This window comes from Martes martes (assembly GCF_963455335.1).
Source record: "Martes martes genome assembly, chromosome: 9".
Taxonomy (NCBI): domain Eukaryota; kingdom Metazoa; phylum Chordata; class Mammalia; order Carnivora; family Mustelidae; genus Martes; species Martes martes.
This window is the reverse complement of record NC_137896.1, coordinates 45,324,488-45,343,000: the sequence shown is the minus strand read 5'-3', so window position 1 is coordinate 45,343,000 and position 18,513 is coordinate 45,324,488. Positions and strand designations below refer to the sequence as shown.

The following is an 18,513-nucleotide window of genomic DNA, read 5'->3' as shown; positions in this document are numbered from 1 at the left end:
TCTCCCAATGAGGATACAAACAGTATCTCCCCCGAGGTCTGTGAGTATTGAATTAGAAAATATTCATAAGCTATTTTGAAACATACATGGCACCTATTAAAAGCATAGTATCAGCCTTTATTATAGAGGATGGGGGAAGCCTATGTACTTTTTAACAGTGAATTTAATAATGTAAGGTGATAGCCAATGTTCATGGACCCTGTTCTCCTACACCCTGGCTTTGAAAACCCTAGTCTCTGCATTAAGTATCATTGATAAGGTATCTTTCTATCTCTGTTAGGAAAGTTTGGGACAAACAAGAGATTCCACTTCTCCATCTATATTGGGGCAGTGAGAATGGGTCTTTCAAGATTAGAACTTTTTCTCCTATACTACTTCTTTTCTTTTTTTAAGCCATAATACTTTTTTGGAAACAATACTATTTTACACATATGAGGGTATGCAAACTTCATTTTTATCCAAGGAATCCTGAGTTAAAAGGCTCTACATTGATCAAAACAGATGGAAGTCAACTAAACCATTTATTATTTTCATGTGTCTTAAACTCTTAAAAGAAATCTCTTACTGAACCAATGGTTACCACTCCTAACAGCAATTGCTAACATCACAGTGGAAAGGGAAGCTTGCAAGAAAAAAAAGTGTCAATGTTAATTTGTTTTCATTTAACTAAATGGAATGAAATTCTTGCAGCCAAAATTTCTTCTGATGCTGAGCCTAGTACAACCTGAACAATGCTCTAAGGCTATGTTATCATGACAACTGAAATTAAAAACGTTGGCTACATTCTTGACTGGACCGTAGATCTTTCACCAATTCTGAGCACAACTTAGATACAAATGTTATTTTACATTCTTGACAGAATCCGTTCCATGTGACCACAGGGGCTGAACATTGCTCCCCTTCCACTTCTTTTCCTCTCCCATGCCTCTTCCACTTCAATGTAAACATTACGAAGCCTCAACTATTTGACTCCACTGTGGGTGCTAGCCAAACTTCAATGACAGTGATAGTGTGCTGAGCATAGCAACCTGGAAGTTTGTGCAGGAAGAAAGAAGTCTGGCCATAAACTGTAGAATGTGCTCTAAAACAGAAATTCAAATTGCAAGGGCCACTCTGGAGTGTCTTTAAAAAAAAGACTCTGGGGGGTAATATTAATCATTATCCCATAGTTCAAATGACATCATAGAATGAAGGAGTCTGCTCCGTTATGAATATATTAGGCACCTCTGATTGTTTTTAAAGTCTAATGTGAACTAAAAACACATTGTAGCCAGCACATTTTCTTTTAATTTTTAAATTCATGCATATCCTAAGAGAAATGAGATCCATATGCTTATAAAAATACATTTACACTTTGCACTTCACGCTGTGTGACAGAGTCTTTTTATACGTGTCTTAATGTCTTTGTTTACTTTTGAAAGCATCCGTTCTGTGAGAATAAATTCCAAATAATTTGGAGTCAGAACCCAACTGCCATATTCAATCAGTAGGTACCTTTCACATACAACTGATAAGGCTACAAACATTTGAGAAAAAACCCATAGACTTCCTCTGGAGCAAAGAAGCATGGTTAAATAAAAAGATCTAAAAGGATGCATATGAATTTTACTAAAATAGTAAAATCTAAAACTACACTTTAAATATTCTTTTGCCACACAAATTTGAGCATGTGTGGATTTCTTCTACTTAAACTTCAACAACATATGAAGATCTCACCTACACTTCAAGTTCCAAAATGGACATCTAAGGGGTCCATTTCCTCTCCCGATGTCCTGAAAAGTTTCTTGGGAAATTCCTGAAGTTACTGAGGTGAAGACTTCTGTGTTCTTTGTGTCCCCATTGCAGCCAACCAGAGGGAGAAAGCAGGAACGGCAGTGACTTTATCTTTATAAAACTAATTTATTCAGAAGAGAGCAGGAAGGCAAAGGCCAAAATCCAACATGGCTGCCAATAACCAGCATGCTACAGTCAGTAGGAAATGCAACAGGCCTTTTGGTCCCCTTGAGAGAAAGAGAGTAGGACAAGGTCTCTGTTTCTGGTCTGTTGACCTGACAGGAAGCATGGTCACATGACATTGACCTAAGCACACTTGGCACACAGTAATGATGGCAACCTGGCTGGTCATTAATCCTCTCTGGTTTAGCTATAAAATCATCAAGTACTCTTAAGGTTTTGGTGAATGTCCCAGGGCTACCAGCTTTGATTAGTAGCTGACAGTGGCACTCCCTTTGATGCTGTTGAAAGTTTCAGGAAATTCCAAGACCAGCATTAGCAGTCTTGACAGCCTCTGTATTTTTCACAAATCTGATATATAGAAAATACAGTCTCCAGGACTGTGACATGAATGAATTCACTATAAAATATTGATGGGAATGCAGAAAGGACAAGAGAAGAAAGCCACAATAATAAAACTAATCACAACCAACTGACCCAAAGCAAGTCTCTACTCTTTATATATAATCGAATTTAATCTGTAGAAGTGCCGCAGGAGGGAGTATTAGTCCCAATAAACAGACAAGGAAACTGAGGCTGTTAAGTTTTGTCTAAACTTGCTCAAACTACCACAGCTGCCGGGTGGTACAACTCAGATTTGAACCTAGCTAGCTCTGCCAACTTTTAGCCAGCATGTACCCCATCCCTTCCCAGACTACTTTTGGCAGATGGAGTGATCCACAGCTGGTAGGATGAGTTCAATATATGTAAAAGTCCAGGTTAGAAGTGACCAGAGAGGAAAAAATAATTAGAGAGGCTCCCCCCTTCTTTTTTTAGGATTTTATCCTAAAATAAAAAGAAAAGTAAGGAAATAAGTCTTTTTCCTTGCTGTCTGCTGCCTCTCTGCAATACATTGACCATTACTGTAAATGTGAATTGTGACTTGACCCGATTAAGAACCTCAAAAATCACTAAAAATGGGTATGTTGCTTAAAAATTCAGGTTAAAACCCAAATTAATCAAATCAAAAAATCAAAACTGGACAAATAGAGATAAAAATCCATTGTATTTCTTAAAAATGTCAGTTTCAAATAGGTTACTTTTTCCAATTCATACTTATTTGCTCTGGATTCAGAGAATTGGATATATGTATCTATAAGAGTCAAAGTCAGAAATGAAACTTATTTATAAGGGGCTCTTGACTTCTCAGCTAACTTATTTGATAATTCCCATGTGGATGAGCCAAAAAATCCATTTTCACCACATGCCCAACTGCTTCCCTTTGTTCAGAATCAAAGCGTCTGGTCACCAATTACAACAATAATATCAACAACAAAAACACTCTTCTTGTAAACAGATGTTGTTCACAACCTGGAGAGGTTCACCAAAATGATGATTTTTTTTTTTTTTTTTTTTTAGATAGAGTGTTAGCTTTGTTTTCCTCTTTATCTTCATGGAACAATGTGTGCTCCCCCTGGTGGCCAGAATGATACCTTTGGCTTCTTAGATCATTACACTAATCTTTTTACACCTTGCTTGCCTAAGGAACGTTTTCTTTTCTCTTTTCCTTTCCTTTTCTTTCTTTTTTTTTTCTTTTTAATGTTTCATGGGGTTCCAGGTTCTAATTCAACTCTTCAAAAAAAATCTACTTCTTTCAATTCATTCAAATATCTCACTTATTTTTTCCTCCAAGAGATTTCTTTTTAAATCCAAACCAACTAGTTAAAGAATTTTCACTCTGTTGTGTTGTTTGGGGTAAAAGAAAATCTTAGGAAGCTAAAACCACATCCACCAGCGACCAGGAGAACTCCCAAAAGTGAACATTATGTGGCTGGTCTAAGAAACTGGAGATAATCCATTGGTCAATATATCTCACCAGAGAAAAAGGAAATAAAATGGTACAGGATGGAAATGTAATTTAAGAGCTGAATGAACACTCGATCAGCTTATTTCAACCTTAAGAAGAAAAAAGACAGTGGAGGCAGCCCAGGTGGTTCAACTGTAGTGCAGCTGAAATTCCATCAGCCATGAAAACTGTAATTGGGATTCCACTTTTGGATTTGGCCAGCCCAGAAACAGATGTGTGTTCCAACCAAGATCACAGACTGCTTCTCCTGGAGAAGAGCTCTTTAGAGTGAAAGAGGGGTTTCAACCAGTTTCAACTCCAAAGAAGAGACTTGCCTAAATTGAGTATAATTGTTCCAAGTGTTTAGAATTCCCGAGTTGGATTCTGACTAAATGTGTGGTTCTTGTTGTAATGCCTTGAAAAAGAGGCACTGTGATTCCTCCTTGCTCTGGCCTTAGAAAAAGTGAAGAAGAATCCAAAAACAGAAGTTTTGTTTGGTTTTGTTTTGTTTTGTTTTTTCTAAGTGGAGCTCCGATCGTTTGGCTAGAACTATCTCGGCCACGGAACATTTCTTCAGTGAATGAGGCTGTAGTTCAGACAGCAAGGTCAAGGTGAAGACCAAATACCATTTTGCGCATAATTCCTGCCTATTAAAAGAAGAGAATCAAGTGTTTCTCATTATGTAGCCTGTCTGGATGCACAGTCCTTTCAACTGAGTTCCTCAGGCACATTTTGGCAAGATTCTAAATTCATATTATCCAGCATAACATGGAGCAGGTAGAGTTTCTTTTGAAAAGAAACTCAGGCCAATGTAATTCTAGCTAGGGAAGCTGATGCCAGGAAACCTACAGAGTGCTTTAACCCAAACCACCATTCAATTAAATAAATCCCATCCTCTTTAACAGGAGTCAAGAAACAAGCAAATGGGGAAACCCAGTTGTCTACAAGTGAGGTTCATCTGTCAGGAAGCTAATTCCACAGGGATTCCAAGTAAATTGGGACAGGTAAGAAGCAAGCTTGTGCCAGGATTGGATATTTACATTTTGTTCCTATCCAATATTTTTTTCCCACCCCTTTGCCTTGGTCTCTTTCCTGACCTAGAGAAACGGATTCCCTTCAAAGGAAAGGAAAATCGCATTTGCCAGCCCCTCAAAGCTTTGAATCCCTTCGGTGATCTGGAAAAGTCAGAATATCTTTAAGAAGGACAAAACTCAGTTTCTCTTGTCTCTGAGTCTCCTTCTCTTTGGTTTGCTTCCTTTCCTCCTTGCCGAAAAGCAGCCACCTTTCCCAGAGAAGTTATTACAATCCACTTGAAGCACTTCCTCCAAAAATGAATGCAACAAAATCCTGCCTTTATTCATTTAAAGCTTGAAGCTGGCCCCCTTTACAAATACTCTGTTTTCAATAAACCCTGTTGATATGCATCCTTTCAGAAGAGTAAAGTGAATACAGTGGAGCTGAAGCTGCTGGTATGCAAAGATCAGATCTCCAGACCCTGTCTCTGTGCATATAGTACAGATCCTTGGTGTGCACTGTGAGATAGCACACACACAGAAACAGATTCCACTGCCTTCATTTTTTTTTTTTCCCCTGGGAAGGATTCGTAAAAGACTGTAACAGTGTTCACCTTTAAGGACAGAGATGAAGACAGGAAAAATCTTTCACTTTTCTTTTCAATGTTTCTGTACTGCTAGAATTTTCTAACAATGTACATATATTACTTTTATTCTTAAAAAAAATCAAAGGGTTACTTGAGTAATTACATCTTTTTTATTTCCTCTTTAGTGCTTTTCTGAATTAAAAAGAAATCTTAAATTAAAAAAATAAAAGGCAAGAAGAAAAACAAATTGCTTTTGGGAATGATTTTTTTCTTAAATTATTCTACCTAGCCTGGTATTACCTAATTTTATCCTATGTCCCCACTATCTCCACAGATCCATAAGCACAGACACCAAAATTGTAATATTCTGATGGGATCTTCTGAGAAAAAAAGTTTAAAATTCTGGGTCCCCCATCAACCGTTAAAATGACTCTCCTATCTTTTGTTAACAGCAAAATCACCTCCAGAGAGATGAAGCAACACCAGTACCAGCTTCCCGCGAGGCCAGGTCACCATGGGTGTCACTGCGTTGGATGGTGCATTTCATAGACAAGACTGTGGAGGCTGAGAGGTCACAGCTTCCTTCAGTCACACTACAGAGGAGCAGGGATTTAACCCAAGCTCACTGGGACTTCCCATGGCCTGAGACCTCAAGGGAGAAGGGATATCCCTGCATATCCCCCATGCAATGTCAAAGCCTGCTAGTAGGCCCTGGGACTGAATGCAGCTCATGACCCATGAAAGCTCACCCCAAGGCCAAGGAACTCTGAAAGGTTCATCTCCAGCCGCAGGACACGGGGAACCATCGGCGACAGATTTAGAATATGCCGCCCTTTGCATGTAGCTTTTACAATGTGTCTTCCATCATTCCTGGGTGGCTTTTCCCAGCTTTTTTACCTTTAACTCCCAGAGCACAAACACAAAAGTGGGAAATGTCAGGGAAATAGGGATGATGGCAACTCGGAGACAGGCTAACCACAGAGTCTTCTCCTTTCTTCAGAAAGCAGAGAGATGCCTTCTTCCTGGCCCAGGCAAACCCGTCCCTCCCGACAGCAAGCAAGGACTCATGAAAATCATGAGCATGTAAAGCTCATTTAAGTACATGACGACAAACCGAGAGGACTTATAACTTGAAAACATGCTTCCTTTTCACACTTTATTCCTATTACCTTTTTGACTAGTTTCTCTGTAGGAAATGTTGGCACAGAAAATTAAGGACCCCAGACCCAAAGTTCAAGCCCCAGTCCTGGCTCTCTGAAGAGATGGTGTCACGTAGTTTTTGTGCCCAAACCCTGCAATTTGCAGTTAGCTGCATGGTTCAGAGAAAGGAAACCAAATAGCTAGTCCTCAATGTTCCTACCTATAAAATGGAACTTTTTTAAGGCCAGAGCCTTTGAAAACCTGGAAACAAAAGTTTCTATATGAAAAAAAAGCAGATATCGTTTTGTAATTAATACCTTCAGTAGGTATGATTGCAATGAGACACAATAATTTCCCCACTGGTTCCCTCCATTAGTCTGAATAGGCCACTCCACTTACAAGCAAAACCTTCAATTCAAAAATGCCTTCTGTAAGTTCGAGAAAGCCAAACATGAAAAGGAAAAACAAAACAATTAGCCAAAGACTCCTGTGTAGTTAGAAATCCCTAAATGGTTTGGCAGCCTGGCATAATTTTCTTTCACTTTCAGAATGTGAGAAATGTTCTGGGAAAGTCCCCATTGTTGCTCACTGTCTTTTGCCCACTTTGTTCTAAGAATCAGCCTCCTGTTAGTATGAATTCTGCACATACGTCTCTTCCCTGGAGTACCCTGGGACAGAGCCCTGAAAGCATGCCTCCTTCACCTTCTCCTCCACCTCCTGCCCAACCCGGGCTGCGAGTGCTTGTGAATAAACCAATCACATAATTTCATCTTAATAGTGTTCACGCTGGGAACTGAGGGGCTAGAGTCAGTGAAGCAGACCTACACCACACTGCAAAGTGGACACAGACTTGCTCACCCTTACAAAGCGTTCTCCAGATGCTTTCCTTTATTCAAAGGCAGCCATGTTTAACAGGTGATGTCACACTCTCGCCAGTGACATTTTTATGACTACAAAAATTGCAGTTTACGTCCAGGGTCCCGCCACCAGTGCACCTGAACTCGGAAGCAGTGAACAGCTCTCGTGTCCAGCTCTGGAAGACACTTTCTGAGTTTTTCTGACCCTCATCCCCTTGCAAACCAGAAGCCAGATTGCACCTTTGTACCCGGAAGCAGTTTGTGGTTTAAATTAACAAATGTGCTGACCCCTGAAAACCAAAAACAGTGCTGATGCATTTACCTTCTGTCAGATTCCCTCCTATTAGTTATGGAAGGGTGGGAAGGAGCACCTCCAGGGCGGGCAGCTCTCTAAGCAGAGAAAATACCTATGACCCCAATGCTCCCTACTCCTACCCCAGTCTTCTTTGGGGTGACATCATCTCAGAGGAAGCAAAGAGAAGCTCAGCCACTAGGCACTGAGAACATACAGATAATCAGACCATATCCTGGGGGAGAGAGAGAGAACAGGGTAGTTCATCCCTGTTTTGCTTGGGTTCATTAATATAAAAATATAATATAAAAGCCATGCCTCTCTGTCCATTTCCTAGGTTCCAGACCTCTTCGTTAGTGCTTGGGGGCTCCGAGAGGTGGAAACTAAATAGTCCCAGCGGGAGAGCGAGGACTGTCATGAAGCTCAGTCTGGGGCTCTCCTGGGAAGTCAGACAGGTCAGGGAAACAGTAGGAATGAAGAGAAACGGAGTCATTTACTGTAAAAGACGCTAGAGAGAGAAGGGGGCAGGACCCCAGGAAAGCAAGCACGGTGGTGCAACATGGAAAGCAGAAAGGGAAGCCGGTTAGACTGCAGGGAGAGAAATTAAGAGGACAAAAGGAAGGCAGGGGAACAGGAAGAAGGAAAGGAATGTAGGATAGGAAGGAGGGAGAAAGCAAAGACAGAAAGGACGCAAAGCGGAGAGAAGAAGGAGAGAGAGGGGGAAGATGCTGCACAACCCTGGGAGAGGTAGGAAAAGACACTTGAGGCTGGCCGGGCGAGGGAGGCCACGTCGGAGCAAGGATCGGGACGAGGTGGCAACAGTCTAAAGCCAAAATTCAGAAAGGCCTAAAAACTCTGGCCGGTGAAGGAAGTGTGGCCGCCGGGCCGGTGAGCCAGGCGAGGCCTGGAGACCGACGGGGCGGGCCCCATCCGCGGGCTGGCTCCAAGCACCTCCTCGGCTTGTCCTGGCTCTCTCGCGCGCCACCGAAACTGCAACGCCGAGCTGTACGCCCCCCTCCGCCCGCCGGTCCGCCTCTTGCTTCGGGCTCGGGCTCGGGGTCCGGGGAGCGCTGCCCCTAGGAGGTCGAGGCCGGGATGGGCAGTCCGTGTAAACTACTCAGGCCATCCGGGGCCTTGCCGCTGGGGCTGGACGGCTTCCGATCGGTCGCTGCGGGAGGAAGCATAGGGGCGTCGGGTCACTGGCTGGCGCGGCTCAGAGTGAGAGACTCGGAGGCCTGGGACGTCCGCAAATACAGGTGACAGCGCGAGGATCCGGAGTTGACACTATAGGGATTCGGAAGAAGGAAGCAGGGTCCCGCGCCGTCCAAGGACCCCACGCGCCCATCCTTCCGGATCCCCTTAAGGGAGCCACGAGCGAGCACAGCCTTGGTCGCATTGCAAACGCTCCCTGACCGCAGCCCGAGTGTACTTGCTTTTGTCCCGCACCCTTTCAATAAAGGAAATGATGGGCGCACGGGTCCGTTAGGCAGCCGGCCGTGGAGGCACTCAGATCCCAGAGCTCCCCCCTCCACCAACTACGCCCCTCCTCCCACCGCCACCCAGACCCCAGCCGCGCGCTCAGACTTGGGGAGCTGCCAGCGTATCAGGTCCAGTGTCCCCCGAGCGGCTCAGGACGTTCTCGGTGGACAGGGGATAACCCAGCGGGAAGCGGGTCACCAAAGCCACCCCTGATGGAGGGCCCGCGGCGGCCTGGATCCCTTCGACACAGGAGGCGGCCGCACTTTAAGTGGGTGGCCGACTTCGTTCTGCCCCGCGGCCCGGGAATCCAGCTGCTATCCCCACTGCGGGCAAAGCGCTCCCTGGGGCTTATGGGCCTCCGGATTAAGTGACAGTGAATTTGCCAGATCAGACGGCATTCTGCGCGTTGCTCTATTATTTAGGGTTTTGGGAAGGGGCCCGAGTTTTGCCTCAGGAAACCAGCAAAGTGACGCCAGGATTGCGCAACCTGTTTCTCCTTTCCCAGCCCCTGGCGGTTCGGCTCCTCCTGCAGGAAACTCAAGTTGTTTATACCTAAAGGAGCCCATTTTCAGCTTTCTTCTTTTTCCCTGCAAGTTCTCCTTTAAAACGGGGAGCTTAGAGCTTCATTTTGGAATCGGGATAATTCTGGACTTTTTCCCCCCTGCAGCTGCCGTGCACCAGTTCCAGTCGCAACTTGCAGTGACTGCGCGGAGCTGCGCCGGATAGCCCTGTTTGAAGACGGACACACGCACGCGCGCGCCAAGAACATCTGCTTTCGCAGAGGTTTTCACAGGGATCTAAAGACCTTTCCAGGGCAGAGTAACCACTCTGCTCTCCCCTACCTCTCAGCTTTCTTTCCTAAACACCACTGTGGCTGCTCAGCCAACAAGGTCTTCTGACCCTTGCTTTCCACCCTGTACACTCGCTTCAAGGTGAGGACCTGTTTAGAAAACATCAGAGGAGAGGAGGTTTCTCCGCTATGGGCCGGCTGCCTTCGACACGAGGGAGAAAATGAACTAGTAGGAAAATAAAGACGGGGGGAGGGGAAGGGGGCAGAGATAGATTCCACCCCGCTCTACGGGGGCTACTCCAGTTGCTGCGTTTTTTCTTCTGTCCACACCAGCCCCTCGCCCTAGGACCTTTCCTCCGCTCCTTTCCCACCCGCAGGGACCGGAGCTGCGTGAGTGGTTGTGTCTTGGGGGTCTTGGAGGCTTGAGCCGGCCGCGTTAGGCGCCCTGCCGGTTCATTTAATCTTAGGGGACAGGAATGATGACAAGGGTTTTCAAAATATTGGGACTGCGGTTGCAGGGCCACTGGGACCACGGTTGGGTCGGACAGAAACGGGGTCTGGGAAGTGGTCTTCAGAGGCAGGTCAAATGAAACTTGGTTGGCTTGGGTGGGTCTCTCAGGCAAACGCCAGCAACCTAGTGCTCTCTGGCAAACTACATTTTCAGGATCGATCCCTTAAAAACTAACCCTAAGCAGAGTTAAGTGGAAGGAAGCCTGGAGTTGAGTTTAACAAGTATAAACATATTTTCTTTAAGGAAAATGCGATATCTTCTAGATTTGATATTCAAAACCTGTCTTTCCAAAGCCTCTCTGGGAGGGATTTTAGAACCAGGAGGCTTTGATGGTTTCTGAAAACACTGTCAATTGTAAATACTGGTTGTCTTGCAGGAACCTCTAGTGGGGTCTGTCACCTGTCCAGAGGCTGGGAAGGAGTGTGTGGAAATGGACCTGCCCTGGCTATGAAAAGAAAATAAATGAGTACTGAGATTCCAAAAATATCAGGTCCCTTCCAAATGTAGATGAGGTGGAACCTTCCTTTTCTTTCAGGCCCCAAGAATTAAAGTTTCCTTTCACAGATGGAAAATGTAAATCATACTTTCTCGCCTATAAAACAGGTAGCCCAGCCTCGCTACCCTTTACCAAGATAAAATTAACAAATAGCAATGCATAATTTGACATTGGATTTGGCTTCCCTCAGGGTAAGAGTTAATGTTCATTTGCACCTGATTTGGAGGATGCACTGAAGGGATGTGAAGATAGATACAATATTACACATGTGTTGTGCGGGTATACTCTAGACAACCAAAAGTATTTGCTTGCTACTGAGCATGAATAATATTAAATTGCTCTCAGTAGGAAACTTTTGTTACTTGGGGTGCCTGGGTGGCTCACTTGTTAATCCCGGAATTCTGGGACCAAACCCCACGTCGGGTCCCTGCTCAGCAGGAAGGCTGCTTCCCCCTCTCCCACTCCCCCTGCTTGTGTTTCCTCTCTTGCTGTGTCTCTCTCCCAAATAAATCCAAAAAATCTTAAAACCAAAAAAAAGGAAGAAAGAAAGAAAATTTTTGTTACGGAAAAAAATTCAGTAAATTCTATTCCCACCATTCTTAAAAAGTAAACAATGATAGCAAATTGTCTTATGGGATAAGTTTCTTTGAAGACAATTTAATGATTAGAAAAATTAAAGGCAGTGAGACTTATTACTTTGTAATTTTTCAAAGCTTGTGGGGAGCAGGGAAGGGGCAGGGGAGGGTCTTTGAAGTAAACTTCTCTGCCAGTGAGAATACAAATAGGCATGTAATTCTCATGATTTTTATGTTTCTGTTCAAACACTAACACTTGCATGCCAGCTTGAGAAATTTATTCGATGATCATTTACCTAGATTTTAAAGAACTGTGAGGGTCAGGAAATTAAGATATTAATTTAATAACTAAGGTAGCTAATTATTGCTGTGGATTTTGAAAATGGGTGGGGCGTTTCATAACAAGAAGCAAATATACTGGTAAAAGGGACATGAATGTGAGGGCCATCGAATGGCCCTGTATTTCTTTTTTTTTTTTTTTTTAAGATTTTATTGACTTATTTGAGAGAGAGAGTGAGAGAGATCATGAGCAGCGGGAAGGGTAGAGGGAGAAGCAGGCTCCCTGCTGAGCAGGGAGCCCGATTTCGGACTACCTCCCAGGATCCTGGGATCATGACCTGAGCCAAAAGCTGATGCTTAACCGACTGAGCCACCCAGGCACCCAGGGCCTGTATTTCTGAAAGAAATTATCTTCTAAAGAAAATCAGCCACCAACAGATTCCACCCCCGCCCCCACCGGCCCCAATTCACTAGAATTAGTTTAGAATACTGAACTGTGTAGTTTTCCCTTTGGACTGTTACCTACATGTTATAATTTGTTTCTAATGTAGAATCTGAAATGCCTCAGGACAAAGTGGCTCTGTTAGCAAACGATGGCGTTATTCTGAAGATAATGAGTCCCTTTTCTTAAATCTTCTTCCTCCCTGAGATCAGCCCTGGGTGGGGGTTTGCGGGGGAGGGGGGGGATCATTTCAATTTGTAGGTATACTTTTCTAATTCAAATGAACCTGCTTAAATTATTTGATTTGTGTAATGGAGAAGATTCCATTTCTAATCCTAATTCAGCAGATAACTTCCATTCCTAAGGAAGCAGTTAGATTTGAGGCCAAGAACAAGACCCTGGCAAAAGCACGAGGAAGAATATATGCCTGGGACCCACTCCAGCACTCCAAGACCCTGAGCAAAAGCACTTCTGCAGATGTCCTGAAATGTAAAGCTTAAAGGAATGCTAATTCTCAGTTTTTGTAATTTATACCCCAATATGTTTATGTTCTAGAAAAAGTGAAAAGAGAGGGGAAAAAATTCCCTCCACTTGACTGTTATTGATGGCATCTTAATGGCTCCTCTCTCTCTCTCACACTCCCCCATCATGCTATTGCACCTCACTGAAACTCCATGGAAATAAAGCTTTTTGACTGGATGTCACATAGAAGGAATCACCGCGCTGTACCCTGATTACCCAATGCCACCTGTCCCCTATGTCTGGCTTTGCAGGTGTGAGGAATATCAGGTAGTAAAGTTCCTTTTGTAATCTAAAACATCCCTCTGCCCCATGCTGCCCTCCAAGTTTATGCTCTGTCTCCTTCACGGCCAGGGCTGGGACCCCCTCAGGTGACACCTTCCTTTTCTGTAGGGTTGCAGAGGTTGCAAATTTCTGATGAGGAGAACCTAAATGCAGGAAGGTTTGAAATTAGCAAATCCAGCCCTTGTTCACCAATGAAGAAAATGAGACTCAAGAGCAAGTGAGCTTTTCTCAAGTTGTAAGAAAAAAAAAAAAAAAAGAATGCAGAGAGCACTGTAAGAAGGTGCCCCTCACACTGCTGACCATCAATTAAATACCTCCAGTCTGTTAGTGGACTTACCAGGGAGTGTTTTTATGGAGGGAGAAAAGGAAAGAGAACTTCCAGCTACATTTCCCACAGAAAGAAGGACCCCCAAATCACACGGAGTTCAAGAGTCTAGACTTGGGGATACATGATTGAAATGCTCTCTCCATTCCCAAAGCATATGTTTAAGAAAATGAATCAAAGACCAGGGCCAGGAAGGGAAGGGAAGAGAGAAACAAAACAGAGAGGCAGTGCCTAGAAGAATCCAAGTGTAGTCCACCACAGAAGCAAAGCTCTACAAGCCACGGAAAGGTGAGCCTGGATGGTGCTTCTGAATCCTTCTGCTGTTGGAGAAACGGAGACCCAGAAAGGAGCGATAACTTGGTCAAGGACACAAAACGAGGTTCAAACCTAGGAGTCCTGTTCGCCAGCCTGACGCTCTTCTGAATTCTCTCTCTGTACAAGTCAGGAGGGACAGTCTTGGAGACTCTCTCAACTCTGCCTGCCTTTCTAGAAACAGGGCGTACACCTGTTACGAATCAATCGGCTCCAAGAAGCTACAGGCTTAGGAGGTATTTATGCCTGGGACCCACCCCAGCATCCCAGCTCTCCCCTCTTTCTGTCCCTCTCTGTCTCTTGGACTCTCTCACCAAGTCCTACGCTTACACTCCTCCCTGGCACCCTTTCTAACCTTAGAGCCATCCATCGAACCCCCTCCCGGTTCGTGCCCCTCACCTTCCCGGCTGGGATGCTTGAAGGTCATCGCTGCGGCCAGTTCCCCGCTGTGTACGGTGACGCCGGCCCCGGGGGGAGCCAGAGGAGGCGCCTGCGCTGGCGGCCATGGCGGTCCCGGGGCGAGGTAGCCGCCGGCTGGTGCGCTGTACACGCCGTGCTGGTTGGACGCCGGGTAGGCGCACGCCGGCAGGAAGCCGCCTACCGCAGAGAGGCCGGAGGCGGACTGTAGGGATCGAGAAAGACAGAGAAGACAGACCATCAGCAGCAGGCAGTCCCGCACGAGCAATTACTGGGCTAGGGGATCCTCATTTCCCCCTGCAGTCCCCTCTATTATCCCCACCCGAGGCCTGGCCTCTCATTTTTCCTGCAAGGACTCTGGCAAAGTGATTTCCACGCAAATTGTTATAAATAATTATAAGAGGTGAGGGGGATCATGGTGTTCACCAACTGGGATTTAGAAGAATGGAGTCCTCTCCCATCTGTGTTCCCGGTTCCACCTTTTTTTTTTTTTTAATAGAAGTATCTTGGCAAAAAGCAAGGCAATCCCGTGGACAGCCAGCTTCCCCCAAACTAGTGCACTTGAGAAAAGGAGAAATAACGCAGCGCGGACGCTCACTGGCTAGGCAGTCAGACACACCAACACGTTCCCTGGCCCCAGAGAGTTTTCTCTTCTCTTTCTCTCTTCCCCCATCTGCCAACCCTCCCACTCCCCCAGTTGAAGACACCTCCTTCCCCTGCCTCTCAGTTACCTGAGTGTATTTAATGTCTGCCTCCAAGGCAGGCTTCTCAAGGCCATTCACTGCTGGAGTGGCCGGGAAGGCCGAGCGGTTCACGCTGGCCCAGTCTTCCATCTTGGGGGAGTAGGTGGCACCTTCGCTCCCAGCCAGGGCCCCTGCGGGGACACAGGATGGATTAGAAGGGGCATCTCAATCTGTGCTGGGCACACGCGCGTTTCTCTGGCCCAGACGTTTCCACACAAGCCTATAAGCACTGCGCTATTTGAGCAGGCGGCAGAGGGTCCTCAGGCACACCTGAGATACTCAAACACTCAGTGATCAGGAGTGGGGGGGGGGCGGGAAACTGGGTTTCGCTTTCATTCCTAGCAGGGCAGAGGGAAGAGAGGCTTGCTCTGTGCTCCTCCCAGCCTTTGACCCGCTTCCTGCGAAACAGTAAGTCTCTGGCAGTAGACGTCCTATGGAGCCAGGGCTGGGCGCACTCAGCCAAGGTACATTTCCGATGTCCAGAAACGGTGACCTGAAAGGTCCAAGTTCAAATCCCCAGCAGGCTTGTGAAGACTACATGGGTTTCTCAGTTTCAACATGCATCTGGAAGGCTAGGCAGAACTGCCTCCGGAGACATCCCAGGTCTCCCAAAAGAGGCAACAACCCAGACAGCTGCCTGTGTCCCAGGCACATGTCTGCTCCTGGAGCACACGTGTCCACAGGTAACTGAGAGAAGACTCGAGATTTGAGTGAAGACCCGATGAGGTCACCTCCCTGCCAACTGTTCACTGATCGCACCATGTGGAGCTCTGGCCCAGCAAGTGGCCCAGGGTTTTTGAGCCACCCGGGTAAACAAAACTATGCCCGGTCTCCGCCTTGGAGGAAAACCCCACTACCACGGGAACTAAGTATTCTGTTTCCTTCAAGCTTGCCCTCCTCCGTCTTGGGATAAGGTGAGTTTTGCTTCTTAGGCATGTCCTGAGTCTGCTCACCCAAGAGCACGCAATTCCCTGGCTCGTTCTTGGGAGCAAGGGACACTGTGAAGAGACTGGGGACTTGGTCCCAGCCCGCATAAGTTCTTTCTGAGCCCCGAATCAATGCTCCCAAACCATCCACCCTCCCCCTTCACTCTTCCTGCCCCTGCCAAGAAAGAGGAACGAGGGTGTACTGGGTTAAAATTGAAGGCAAAGTGCAAATCCTTGTGACTTTTCACCCCAGGATGGCTGCAGCCCAGGGGCACTGACAAGGGAAATCCCAGCTCCAGGAGCTGCAGGGCTGCTGGGCCTGCGGGAGATACAGACCATTCGACAAGACCCGCCGACAGCTCCCCTGTGCCTTTTGACTCAAAAGAGCCTTTGGGCCTGGGAGGAACAGAACCCTTTGGGAATGTTGAGGGAACCCGAAAGATCGGGATCATAAGAGAGGGTCGCAGGATTGACTCTGTGGTTTGTTTGGCTAAGATCTGGTGATAGGGTTTTGCATACTTTTTGCAAGAATGAAAAAGTGCAATTTCAGGCCTCCGAATTTGTGGTCGGCGATTGCTCTTCCATTTGGGAAATATTTTCCATGTTTGTCATAAAAAGTTCAAGATGTCCGAGGACTCCCACAGAAGGCCCAAGACCCTCAGTCTCCCTGGCCAGCCCTGAACCCTCCCTTGAGCCAAAACCGGTCAGAGGAGGATGGCATGCCCGCTGCCCCCCCCCCACCTCCAATCTCCAATTCAGCCCCTTCCAGGAACGCTACAGAGGGCCACCGAGACTGACCTGTTTGCTCCATAAACGTCCGAATGCCCAGGATGTTGCTGACCGAGTGTGCCGAGGGCCATGAACGGGGTATGCTGACGTGGCCTGCAGTGCCCGGGACCCCGTGGTGGCTGGCCATCTTGGCGCCCGTAGGCGACACAGGGCTGGGGTAGGGATACTGGTAGATATGGTTGTAGGGCAGCGCCGGCTGCGGCGGCGGCTGCTTGCTCGCCTCGTAGGGCCCGGGCTGCGCCAGGCTGCCAATCTTATTGCGCAGGATTCGGCTGATGGAACTCACAGAGGGCACGTTGTACTTGTCGCAGACGCCGTCGGCCAGCAGCCGGTCGCGAATCTCCCAGGCAAAAATGCCAGGGTCGCCCTGCTTGTAGTCCCGGATGTGCTTGACCACGTTGGGGGTAGTGACGCGGGGTTTGCTGCCCCCGATGGCCCCGGGCAGAATGGAGCCTGTCTCGTTGTAGCGCGCCAGGATCTTGCTCACGCAGCCATGGGATACGCGAAGCTGCCGGCTGATGTCACAGGGTCGGATGCCCAGCTGCGCCAGCTCCACGATGCGCAAGCGGATGGCGTTGGGCAGGGGGCGGCCGTTGACAAACACGCCGCCCAGCTGGTTCACCTCGCCATACGTCTGCTCTGCGGACGCGCCGGACGAGAGTAAATTGGAAGGAGAGAAAACACCAGCGGGTTAGCCAAGAAGAGTGGCCACACCAGGCGAGGGGCCGCACCAGGCGCGCCTTGGAAGGTGATGGGCGGGAGGGTCCTCAGAATCTCGCAGTGCGAGCAAACGGACCGGGTCTGGGCTCCAGGAGTGGGCGCCCGCGTAGGCACTGCGGAGGGGGACGCCGCGTGCTTCAGCCCTGCTTGCCCTTTCTGGACTTTTGACGCATCTAAGGGGCACATCCCCTCCTGCGACAGGCAACCTTCCCCACCCCCAACCTCCCATGGCTTGGGGTGTGAGGAGAACGCGACTTGTCTGGGACCCGGGACCTGCTCTCCCAGGGAGAGCAGGCTAGACGGAAGGAAGGAGCCGGGACCCAACCCGCCTAGTCTGCCCGCCCGCACCCCGCTTGCCGCTCGCCCCTTACCCATAGCGCGCGGGCCAGCCAGCTGCCTGGCGCCGAGGCGACCGGGGCTGGGCCCGGCGCAGTCCGGGAGAGCTCGGGCGCCGCCGCCGCGGGAGAGGCATAGAGGGAGGGCTCGCGCGAGTCGAGAGCCGCGGCGGTCGGGCCGCGGGCTGGAAACGCGCCGTGCGCCGCCGCCGAGCGCGCAGCCGCCCTCCCCCGGGCCGGCCGCCGCCGCCGGGCGCTCCCAGGACACTCTCCACGCCCGCGACCCCAGGCCTAGAGTGAACTTCATCCGATTAGGAGAAATTCGTCTGACCGGGAGGCTGCAGCGTGCGGAGATCAATTTGACGTGTCCTCCACGTCAATCTCGGCAGTCACGCCGGAGACGCGCGAGTTGGCAGCTCATTGGTTCCCGTCACTGCACCCCGGCGCCCCCCTCTCGGTTCTGAAACTCTACCCCCTCCTCCTGCTCTCCTCCCCCCTCGGCCCTTCTCCGCAACCCATCCCCCCCTACACACACACACACACACACACACACACACACACAAGTGCTAACCCCAGCCGGACCTGGGATCTTCCACTCTTTTTGGCTCTCCTCAAAGCCCTTACGCCTCCACTTTGGAGAATGATGAGGTAGTCGTTCCAAATTGATGAGTATTTACTGGTGCTACTATTAGTACTAGTACTAGTTTGGGTTTTAGTTGTATTACTACTTCCAACATTACCGCTAAGATATCAGAGGGTAAAAGTTGATCATAACAAGGTCCTCAGTGCATGGCTGCCTCTACCGCCTCTCTCCCCTGGCAGGGCATGGGGAGAGTGATGCCAGTGCCTGAGCGCCGGGCAACGTACTGCAGGGTGCCTTTCGGGAAGAACTATTTGCGGTTG

The 18,513-nt window shown here is 47.9% G+C and overlaps 1 protein-coding gene across 1 annotated transcript; it reads right to left on the bottom strand.

Moving 5' to 3' along the window:
- Window positions 1–3,355: 3,355 nt before the first annotated feature.
- On the bottom strand, window positions 3,356–17,917 carry PAX1 (paired box 1; the record flags this gene model as incomplete). The annotated part of the gene is made up of 5 exons (XM_080813243.1): window positions 3,356–8,835; window positions 14,080–14,302; window positions 14,829–14,971; window positions 16,565–17,194; window positions 17,647–17,917. The coding sequence occupies 5 exons, from the start codon at window positions 17,915–17,917 to the stop codon at window positions 8,744–8,746; spliced, it is 1,359 nt and encodes a 452-aa protein (XP_080669369.1). The 3' UTR covers window positions 3,356–8,743.
- Between the last annotated feature and the right edge of the window lie 596 nt (window positions 17,918–18,513).